The 12,121-nt window shown below is 36.5% G+C and overlaps 1 protein-coding gene across 2 annotated transcripts in view; it reads left to right on the top strand.

Annotated features, from left to right (window-relative positions):
- The window catches only part of STIL (STIL centriolar assembly protein), a 74,463-nt gene that overhangs the window by 46,986 nt on the left and 15,356 nt on the right, over window positions 1–12,121 (top strand). For both annotated transcript variants that reach the window (XM_059136882.1, XM_059136881.1), the window contains exons 15-16: window positions 8,097–8,307; window positions 9,765–10,015. In XM_059136882.1, coding sequence (XP_058992865.1) covers window positions 8,097–8,307; window positions 9,765–10,015 — 462 coding nt within the window. The remainder of the gene's footprint in view (window positions 1–8,096; window positions 8,308–9,764; window positions 10,016–12,121) is intronic.

Raw genomic sequence — 12,121 nt, 5'->3', positions numbered from 1 at the left:
CTCATAGTATGTACCACAATGTATTAAAAAAGTTATGTAAATATGTCTCCCCCATTAAATTGGATTCCTATAGGACAGGGATCTTATTCGTTTCTGTATCTTTAGAATGCGACCCAGTGTAGGGTCCCATGTTACCTATTTCATATGAGTTCAATGCAAGGAAGAGCAATTTAAGGTGAGCCCCAGGATAAGTCCATATTTTATTTGGAATAATTTTAGAAACTGAGAAAGAGTGCCTGGCTGGCTCGGTCAGAAGAACATGTTACTGTTGATCTTGGAGTTGTGAATTTGAGCCCCACACTGAGTGTAGAGATTACTTAAATAAATTTTTAAAAATTTAAAAAATAGTAGAGAACAAAGAGGAACTAACTATGGTTATTCTTATTTATCCTTCTTGACTTCTGTAAACTGTAGACTTCTTTCTAGAATTATGGGGGTTTCCCCTGAAATAGTTTCTAAGTGAGAACTTAGACATCTCCAGTCCATTGTGGTTTTTAATTGAGAAACCTGAGTTAATTGGTAGAATGTAGTTGATTGCTTTTTCGGGACACCTAGCTCTATTGATCCCAACACATAACTAGTTGTAAATCTGATCTTCAGCATAATGTACTGATTTGGACTAAATACCGTCTTCATTGTTGTCTACAGTGTTTTTAGTGCTTCTATAGGATTCTTCCCAAATATGTGATTTTTAAAAATTAATATATAATGTATTATTTGCCCAGGGGTACAGGTCTGTGAATTATTAGGTTACACATTTCACAGCACTCACCATAGCACATACACTCCCCAATGTCCGGCAAGCTAGGCACCCGCGCATCTGACAATGTGATCTGACTCATGCTGTGCCTCCCACTGCTGAGTGTTTATACATGGCACCTAGCCACCTGGGTTCCCTGTCTCCCTTGGATAGTCTTCCTGAATCTTCTTTCTGATGTTAAAGCAGTCTGTGAGGAATAAATTCATTTGCCTCAAAGCATAATTGGTAACTGAAAGCTTTTTCCCAGTGAAGAGCAGTGGTATGTGGTATTTATAGAGACTTGAATTTGAAAAAAATCCTATTTTTCTTTGGAAGTCATACTTTGGACCTACCTACTAATACTTGTAATATTAGAATCATCTTTTAAAATTTTATTTTAGGGTGCCTGGCCGGCTCATTTAGTATAGCATGTGACTCTTGATCTTTTGTAAGTTGTAAGTTCAAGCCCCACATTGGATGTAGAGATTACTTAAGAATAAGATCTTTAGGGTACCTGGGTGGCTCAGTAGGTTAAGCCTCTGCCTTCAGCTCAGGTCATGATCTCAGGATCCTGAGATCGAGCCCTGCATCAGGCTCTCTGCTCAGCAGGGAGCCTGCTTCCCCCTCATTCTCTGCCTGCTGCTCTGCCTACTTGTGATCTCTCTGTCAAATAAATAAATAAAATATTTAAAAAATAAAAAAATTTTTAAAAATCTTTTAAAAAGATATAAATAAAATGAGATTTTGTTTTAACCTTGAATGTTTTGAGGTTAAAATCTTTAATGTTTTGGTTCTTTTATTTTTCTTTTGTTTTGCTTACTAGGTTAAGCACCAAAACAGATATTTTAAAATTCTTGAAAATGTAGTATAGCTGAAGGGTTATGATTAAAATGATGAGTTCTGGTGCCAGATTGCCTGGATTTGAATCACAGCACTGTGACCATAGGCAGGTTTCATAATTTATGGATGACTTGGTTTTCTCATGTATAAATGGAGACAATAAAAGCACCTATCTCAGGATTATTGTAAGGGTTAAATAAGTTAATATATGTAAAGCACTTAGTACATAATTACTTTCACGTTTTAGCTAAAGATGATGGAGTAAGGCAAACTCAGTAACTGACCCGCACTCCTTAAAAACAAAGTGCTTTGCAAATGTTTCGTTGATAAAAATCCTGCTCAGTACAAGTAATTTCCCAAAAAGCCATAAAATCTCTATTAAAACCCAGATTTCTTCTTCTCCATTTGAGAGTTTTGGTGTTTTCATTAAAGTGAAATTAGTTAACATGGTTGAAGATAAAGGTTCAGTTTGATGTTTGGAGAACAAGGGGAAAGAGATGGGGAACAAAGGGAAAGCAACAAGAGATGAAGAGAACTAACAATAATTATGATTCACCCAGAACTGACAGTAATTATGATTAACCCACTACGTGTGTCTGGTACTATGCTAGGCATTTTGTATCTCCTTTAATTCTATCACATTTTTTTCAACCCAGGGAAGTGGATATCATTTTTCCCTTTTCGTGGCTGAGGAAATTAAGGCCCAAAGAGATTACAAAATTTGGCCAAAACATGATGAGCACGCAGATAACTGTATTATAAATGAGAATATATGTGATATAAGAGAAAATACTTGGGATGCCTGGGTGGTTCAGTAACAGGTCTGCTTCAGCTCAGGTCATGATCTCAGGGTCCTGGGATCAGGTCTTGCATCGGGCTCACTTTCGGTGGGGAGCCTGCTTCTCCCTCTTACTCTGCTTTTCCCCCTGCTTGTGCTCTGTCTCCCTGTCAAATAAATAAATAAAATCTTAAAAAAGAAGTTTTAATCTTGGTTATACCTGAAACTGATTAACATTGTAGGTCAACTATACTAAATACATACATATATATATATATATATATATATATATATATATATATAAGATTTAATTCTTGGTATTTAATTAAGTATACCAAATTTGGATACTAGAGGAAATTATACATTTGGATACTAGAGGAAATTATACAATATAATTTCACTGAAGTTCTTTCGAGTTTAGGATAAATTTACTGGGGTCCTTACTGGTTTAAGTGCAGTTTCATTTTAAGGAAGGGATGAACTGGGTGTCTTGGAGAGCTCCTTTCTGATTTTAAGAACAGTATGTCTTTATGTCTGAGATATTAAATGGTGATTATAATAATCTCTATCTATTTATAAATTTATTGTTTGTTAAAATATTTGTGCGTTATATTTTTGTTGTTTTTCTTTCTTCAGGATCTCAGACCTTTTTTTTTTTTTTTTTTTTTTAAAGATTTTACGTATTTATTAGAGAGAGCACAGATGGGGCAGAGGGAGAAGAAGGCTTCCCCCCACCCCCCGAGCCCGGAATCTGATGTGGGGCTCAGTCCCAGGATCCTGGGATCACAGCCTGAGCTGAAGGCAGATGCTTAACCAACTGAGCTATCTAGGCACTCCAATCTCAAACTTCTTAATCACATTTTATTTGAGAAAAAGAAAGTAAATGTAGAATTACATCTTGCTTTAAGCATTTTTATTTTGAAATTTTAGGTTTACAGAGAAGTTAGGAAAATAGTAGAGCTCACCCAGGTTTCCCTAATGTTAACACCTTATATAACCATAGTAAAATGATCTAACCCAGGAAATGAACATTGTTACATTAGTATACTAAACTGCAAATTCTGGTTGTACCAGTTTCTCCAATAATGTACTCTTTTGTTCCAGAAACCAATATAGGATTTCACGTTGGTTTATTAGTTTTGTCTTATTAGTCCAAATCCATGACAGAGCCTCATTATTTTCTTGTCTTTCATGACTTTTACACTTTTGATGAGTCAGTTATTTTGTAGAATATCCCTTAATTTTGGTTTGTCTGCTACTTTCTCATGATTAAATTGAAGTTTTACGTTTTGGCAAGATTACCACAAAGAGGTGTTACTGCCCTGCCCTATCAGTGGGTTACATGATGTCACATTATTAACTTTGAACACTCAGTTAACGTGACATCTGCTTGTTTTTGTCACTATAAAGTTAAAAATTTTCCCTTTGTAGCTGAATAAATACCTTGAGGCAGATACTTGAGACTCTATAAATATTCTTTTTGAACTTTCTCCCTTTGACTTAAGCATCCGTCTATAGATATACCTGTCACGGTTATTACCATAGTTTGACTACTGATGATTTTGTATTTTCCTTATTCCTTCCACATTTGTAAGTCATATTTTTTCTGTAAGGGAAAGCTGTTTTCCTTCTCTGCTTATGTATTCATTTATTTATGTCTGTGTAGACTCCCAGACATTTCTTTTATTCTATGAATTATAGTTCAAACTATTATTTATTTTATTTGCTTAAATTGTTTCAATTTTTTGTCTTTGGGAGCTCTTTTAGATTGGCTTCTGTTTCTTTTAGAAAAGCCCTCATCCTTTTTCAAGCACGTTCTTGGTTTTTGGCACCACAAGATGTTCCAGGCTCATCTTGTATTTTCCAATCCTGGAATCAACTGCAGAAACCCGGAGCAATGGTATCAGAGAATGTATTTGGAAACCAAGATCTGAGCTGTAGGTGTAGCATTGCTACTTCGTATCTGTGCTCCTAGGTCCTCTTAGGATACGCAGGCACACACCCTTATTTATGTCTATACTTTTCTGTCTATATTTCAAAATCCTTGACCTCATACCAATCCTCTGGTTCCAATCCAACACCTCCCTTTTTCTTATTTATACCTTCTTTCCCCAACAGGGAGAAACCTGGCTTTCATGTACACTATAGTTAATTATTTGTTCTAGTGTACACATCGAGTAATTTCAGAATTGCTTAGAATTCTAAAATGGATTTACCTAGAGTATGTGTGTTTGTTTACAGTTCTTTTTATCTTTAGCCTTACAGAATCCAATGAAAATACCTTTTTCCATGGTTATTTAGGTAGGTTATTTTCTTTCATGTTGCCTTGTGTGATTATATTATTTGTTTGTAATACCATTAGGTTGATTTGTTACTATTTGTATTCCACTTGAGGGTTGCTTCAAATTCTGGTTGACTTTATTTGTTCTTGAGGTATCTGAAACATGACTGTGGCTTTAATAGACCTAATTAGATAGAAAAGGTATATACTCAAGAGTTACTCCATTCTCATTCCTACCACCCTGTTCCCAAATCCCCTCTTTTCCTATCCCTTTTCCCACCCATCTCCTTTAGATAACCAGTGTCTTTAGTTACTGGATTGCCTTTCTTGTATTTCTTTAACACAGATGAGTAAACATGTCTCTATTTTCTTACATTTCTTTCTTATATGAAGTGTAGAAAGGTAGCATGCTATAGGTATTTTTTTGAACATTTCTCTTTTCCCTTAACAATATGTACTGGAAATACTCCAGATCAGTGCTAGAGATCTTTCCTTATATAGCTATATAGTATTCCACTATGTGGATGTGCCATAGTTTAGCAAATGCTCTCCTACTTATGAGTATTTAGACTGTTCCCAGGGGACACCTGGGTGGCTCAGTCGGTTAAGCATCTGCCTTCAGCTCAGGTCATGATCCCAGGATCCTGAGATTGAGTTTCTCCTTCCCCCTTTTCCTCTCCCGTTTGCTTGTGCATGTTCTCTCTGTGTCTCTTGATAAATAAAATCTTAAAAATTTTATTTTTTAATTTTTAAAATAAAATCTTAAAAATTAAAAAATGGGCTTTCTTTTTAGTATTTGTGAACTACAAGCATTGCTATAGTGATTACCTGGTGGCATGTGTATTTTTGAATTTTTTTTTTTTTAAGATTTTATTTATTTATTTGAGAGAGAGAGAAAGAGTGAGAGAGAGCATGAGATGGGAGAAGGTCAGAGGGAGAAGCAGACTCCCCATAGAGCTGGGAGCCCGATGTGGGACTCGATCCCGGTACTTCAGGATCATGACCTGAGCTGAAGGCAGTCGCTCAACCAACTGAGCCACCCAGGCGCCCTTGAATTGTTTTAGAAGTGGGATTTTTACATCCAAAGTTAAGTGTATATGTAATTTTGTTAATTATTACCAAGTTTCCCTACAGAAGATTGCAGTTTTTGGTCTCTGCAGCAGTGAATGAAATTACCTGTTTTCCCACAGCTGTGCCAACAAAATATGAGGCCATATTTAAAATTTTTTTTACCAGTTTAGTAGGTGATAAATGGTATTGGTAGTGTTTTAATTTTCATTTTAAAAATCATGCATAAGTTGGATTATTTCTTCATGTTGCGAGTTATTTCCCTATTTTTATGAATTGTCAGTTTATGTCTCTCACCATTTTTCTACCAGTTTTAGGTCCTTTGCCCTCCAATTTTTAAGTGTTCTTCTATATTAGAGATGTTAGGTGTTTGTAGTGTATGTTCTAGTTTGTCAGTTGTCTTTTGACTTTGATGTTTTTTGCCACATAAAAATTTTTTACTTTATGTGGTCAGAGTTATTGATTTTTTTTCCCTTATAATTATATCTTAACTGGTATTTTACAAATACTTATTTCAGCTAATATTTACTGATCTTATACCAATGAATACTGGATACTTCATATGAAGTTAAAATTAAGCAGTATGGGGGACACGTGGGTGGTCCAAGTTGTCTAAGCGTCCAACTCCTGATTTCAGCTCAGATCTTGATCTCAGGGTTGTGAGATAGAGTGCCACATCAGGTTCCACACTGGGCGTGGAGCCTGCATAAGATCCTCTCCCTGCCCCTGGCCTCCTCTCTAAAAAAAATACTAAGCAATATGGAAAAATTGGAAATAAACTGAGTTTTAAAAAAGAGATGTACGGTTAGAAAAATTATACTTGTAAAATGAAATACTATGTAATAGTTAAAACTTGTTTTAAGAATATTTAGTGAGGGCGCCTGGGTGGCTCAGTGGGTTAGGCCGCTGCCTTCGGCTCAGGTCATGATCTCAGGGTCCTGGGATCGAGGCCCGCATCGGGCTCTCTGCTCAGCAGGGAGCCTGCTTCCTCCTCTCTCTCTGCCTGCCTCTCTGCCTGCTTGTGATTTCTCTCTGTCAAATAAATAAATAAAATCTTTAAAAAAAAAAAAAAGAATATTTAGTGAAATGAAAAGATACTTATGATAGAATATTGGTTTTAAAAAGCAGCCTCCAAAACTACCTTTGGTATGGTATAGCTTTTCAGAGAAAATAACTACCTATTAAAAAAAAGGGTATAGATGAAAATATTCTAAAATGTTAATAGTGGTTTTCTCTAGGTATTAAACTATGTACGAGGGGTTCCTGGGTGGCTCAGTCGGGTAAGCGTTTGCTTTCAGCTCAGGTCATGATCTCAGGGTCCTGGGATCGAGCGCCATATTGGGCTCCCTGCTCAGTGGGAAGTCTGCTTCTTTCTCTCGCTCCCTCCTAACCCTGTTCTTGCTATCTCTTTCTTTCTCAAATAAATAAATAAAATCTTTTAAAAAAACAAACTATTTTTTTCATGTTTAGTATAACTTTGAGCGGTTAGCTAACCTCTCCGTGCCTCATGACCTCATCTGTCAAATAGGCACAATATGTAGTATCTTACAGGTCTTTTTGGTAAGGATTTTGTAAGAGTATGCACTTAAAACAATGCCTAGCCTATAATAAGCTTTCTGCTAGCTAATATTTATTATTACCTTTCTCTACAATAGCCACATTATTGTTCTTATAAGAAATGTCTTTTAATATTGCTTTTCATAGTAAATTTAGAAATATGTATTTATATGCTAAGTTTAAAAGTAATAAATGCTTATTGTATTAAATTTGAAAAATAAATAAAAGCATAAAGAAGGAAAGAAATATTACCAAATATATAATATGATTATAAATGGCAGCTTATGAACTCTTATTTGCCAGGAAGCTTTTTTTTTTTTTTTTTTAAGATTTTATTTATCCACTTGGCAGAGAACAAGCACGAGAATACAAGCAAGGGGAGCAACAGGAAGAAGGGAAAGGGAGAGACAGGCTCCTTAGCAGGGAGCCTGATGTCAGGCTCAATCCCAGGATGCTGGGATCATGACCTGAGCTAAATGCAAAAGCTTAACCAACTGAGCCAATCCAGCACCCCTTGCCAGGGATCTTAACTATATTTTAAAACTTAAAGTAAACAAAAAATATATTTAAAAATTTTTATACTTGCATCAAGTTCAGGAGAAATCAACGGGTTGTTTGCCAGGTCTCAAAAAAAAAGTTGTCTGACTATAAATAACATGACTTGAAAAGGTGTTATGATCTGTTTTATGTGCAGCCTATCAAGATGAGAGCTGAAAATACAAACCAAAATGCTGTTGAATCTTATCCCTTTATTTCAAAGTTACTACACTTCGAATAAATGTATCTTGAAAGTATCTTGATAACTAACACATTATTTATATCCTTCCAAGCAGCTCTTCTCCAGGTGTGAGAAAAGAACCTGATGTGCCTGTGTTCTTTCCGAATTCCATGCTGGCAGAAAATGTAAGCATGTGCTTACAGAGTGGACCAACAGAGGGTGCCAGTAACCACTCTGTAACATCAGGGGAACCAAAAATTGAGCAAGTAATGCAACCCTTGCCTCATCAACCTACAGATAATCAGAAAATATACCAGGATTTATTGGTAAGAAACAGTAATACATTTCATCTTTTCTGAGATGATTACTTTTGGGTAGACTAGTTAAGCCTCTCCTTTCTTTAAACTGATTGGGACCTTGATATAAAAAGATTTTCTCTAAATTAATGACACATAATTATTTCTTTTAGCTCTTCGTGATTATGATAACCTAAATTCAGTAAATTTGTATAAGCATCCCAGTCATCGGGGGTTAGATAGCCGGGGGAAATCATAAAACAAAACAACAACAACAACAAAAACAGAGTAAAGTTAGTACTAGAAAAAATAAGGAAAAATTTGCAGGAAGTTTGAAAGTTGGAAAGTAGGAGAATATCTATGGTAATATTGCATACAGGTAAAGAGATTCTTATTGAATACTTAGTCTAAGAAAGTGAACTAAGTAAAAAGTAAAGTAAGTGAACTAAGTAAAAAGGAGTGTCTGGGGGGCTCAGTCCGTTAAGTTCAACTTGGTTTCAGCTCCATTCATGATCTCATGGGTCATGAGATTGAGCCCTGCAGTAGGCTCTGCACTCAGTTAGGAGTCGCTTGAGGATTCACTCCCTTTGCCTCCCTCCCAACACCCCCTTTTCTTTCTCTTTCTCAAGTAAAATCTTATTTTTTAAAAAAGTGAATAATATAAAGATAAGTATGATAGTCTCTGCTCTTGAGAAGCAAGGGGAAATAACACATGGATACCAGTAGCAAACAATTATAGGACAGGCTGAGAAGTGCTGTAAACAAGGCAACGTGGAATAAAAAGGATAATTCTGGTTGGAGGAAATGGTCATCTAGTCATCTTGGAAAAATTAGAATGTAAACTAAGACTTGAAGCTTAAATGACCCTGGCTGTCACTTCCATCCGAAGTGTAGACTAAGGAACATTCGATTTCTCCATACTTCGTAGGGCTCTAAGTATTCATCAGTGAACACATACTTGCTGTTTGCCTGCTGGGTCTTTTACTGGCGCTAGCAGCTGTGTGCTCAGGGAATGAAATGCGCTCTAATATCAGGAAGGCAGAGGTAGTATCATAGGTCATTCACATTCTGAGGGAGAAAAGAGAGAAACCAAATTCTGAAAGGAATCTGAAGATCTAATATATAACTCTGAAACATTACCATTTTTCAAATGAAAGCGTGATTTAAAACTTTTGTTTATAGTTCCTATAAACCCTTGAAAACACTTGAAATATTATTCAAATGCCTCTAAAGCTGTTAGCTTTAAAATGAACAAGTTCTGAGCATTCTAAACTTCCTCTAGGGTCTGATAAAATCATTCATTGAGATGGGCTTCCTTTATAAAAAACCCAAAATATAAAAAATTTCCAAATGTACTTGATTCTTTGTAGAATTTGGCTAGTCATTATTTTGCTTTTCCCTGGCCTTACTTATGCTGCTACTTACAGTTTTGTTTCCTAAGATTGCTAATAGTGGTTTTTCAAATACATCTTTTTTCTTTTCATCAGAGTCAAGTGAACCACAGACTGAATAACTCCTCCAAAGAGACTGAGCAGCCATCGACCAAAGCAGTAATTATCAGCCATGAGTGCACCAGAACACAAAATCTTTACCATACAAAGAAAAAAAAACGTGATTCAGGTCTGGTAGACAAAGATTGTGTTCTTAATGCAACTCTTAAACAACTAAGAAGCCTTGGAGTAAAAATTGATTCTCCCACTAAAGTGAATAAAAATGCACATAAAGTGGATCACGCCAGGTAACTTTCAAATTTGTTTTACTTCTTTATTTATTTTCATAATTTTATTTAAATTGTAGTTAATAAGCATACAATGCTGCAATATAGGTTTCTGGAGTAGAATTCAGTGATTATCACTTATAAATGATACTTAGTGCTTGTGACAACAAATGTGCTCCTGAATACCCTCACCCACCTCCCTCCATTAACCCTGTTTCCTATCTATCTTTAAGAATCTCTTATGGTTTGGGGCACCTGGGTGGCTCAGTGGATTAAGCCGCTGCCTTCGGCTCGGGTCATGATCTCAGTGTCCTGGGATCGAGCCCCACATCGGGCTCTCTGCTCAGCGGGGAGCCTGCTTCCCCTTCTATCTCTGCCTAGCTCTCTGCCTACTTGTGATCTCTTTCTGTCAAATAAATAAATAAAATCTTTAAAAAAAAAAAAAAAGAATCTCTTAGGGTTTATTTTCCTCTTTTTTTCTTTTTCCTTCTGTGTTCGTTTATTTATTTCTTAAATTCCACGTATGAGTGAAATCATATGGTATTTGTCTTTCTCTCACTTATTTCACTTAACATACATTTTAGCTCCATCCACATCATTGCAAATGGCAAGATTTCATCCTTTTTGATGGCTGAGTAATGTTCCATTATATATATATATCGCATCATCTTTATGCATTTATCGGTCAGTGGACCTTTTGGTTCTCCATAGTTTGGCTATTGCTGATAATGCTGCTATAAGCATCAGGATGCATGTACCCCTTCGAATCTGTATTTTTGTATCTGTTACGTAAATACCTTCTAAAGCAATTACTGGATCATAGAGTAGTTTTATTTTATTTATTTATTTATTTTAAGATTTTATTTATCCATTTGACAGACAGAGATCACAAATAGGCAGAGAGAGAGGAGGAAGCAGGCTCCCTGCTGATCAGAGAGCCCGATGTGGGACCGGATTCCAGGGCCCTGAGATCATGACTTGAGCTGAAGGCAGAGGCTTTAACCTACTGAGCCATCCAGGCGCCCCGAGTAGTTTTATTTTTAACATTTGGAAAAACCTCCATACTGTTCTCCAGTGGGGCTGCACCAGTGGCCACACCATTTTGCTTTCCCACCAACAGTACATCTTTTGTTTCTTGTGTTGTTAATTTTAGCCATTCTGACAGGGGTGAGGTGGTATCTCATCCTGGTTTTGATTTGTCTTTCCCCGATAATGGGTATTATTATTGAGCATCCTTTCATATGTCTTTAGCCATCTGGATGTCTTTTTTGGGAAAGTGTCTATTATGTCTTCTGCCCATTTCTTAACTTGGTTATTTTGTTTTTTGGATGTTGAGTTTGATAAATTCTTTGTAGATTTTGGTTGCTAACCTTTATCAGATATGTCATCTGCAAATATCTTCTCCCATCCATAGGCTGCCTTTTAGTTTTGTTGATTGTTTCCTTTGCTGTGCAGAAGCTTTTATCTTGATGAGGTCCCAATAGTTCGTTTTTGCTTTTGTTTCCTTGCCTATGGTGATGTGTCTAGGAAGAAGTTGCTATGGCCGAGGTCAAAGAGGTTTCTGCCTGTGTTCTTCTCTAGGATTTTGATGGCTTCCTGTCTCACCTTTAGGTCTTTCGTCCATCTTGAATTTCTTTTTGTGTCTGGTGTAAGAAAGTAGTCCGATTTCATTCTGTGCATGTTGCCATCCAGTTTTCCCAACACCATTAGACTGTCTTTTCCATCTATGAATGGTCTTTCCTGCTTTATTGAGGATTAGTTGCATCATATAGTTGTGTAAAACTCGTTTTAAAAGATGAAAAAATTGGGGCACCTGGGTGGCTCAGTTGGTTAAGCAACTGCCTTCAGCTCAGGTCATGATCCTGGAGTTCCAGGATCGAGTCCCACATCAGGCTCCCTGCTGTGTGGGAAGTCTGCTTCTCCCTCTGACCCTCCCCCCCTTTTATGCTCTGTCTCTCTCATTCTCTCTCTCAAATGATAAATCAATTAAATCTTTAAAAAAAATAAAAGTGGAAAAATTGTAGGGGGCGCCTGGGTAACTCAGTCTGTTTAGTGTCTGTCTTCAGCTCAGGTCATGATCTCAGGGTCCTGGGATTGAGCCCTGCATTGGGCTTCTTGCTCAGGGAA

The sequence above is a fragment of the Mustela lutreola genome, chromosome 10 (genome assembly GCF_030435805.1).
Source record: "Mustela lutreola isolate mMusLut2 chromosome 10, mMusLut2.pri, whole genome shotgun sequence".
Taxonomy (NCBI): Eukaryota; Metazoa; Chordata; class Mammalia; order Carnivora; family Mustelidae; genus Mustela; species Mustela lutreola.
Note: the sequence above shows the minus strand (reverse complement) of the source record. Positions and strands in the feature narration are given on the sequence as shown.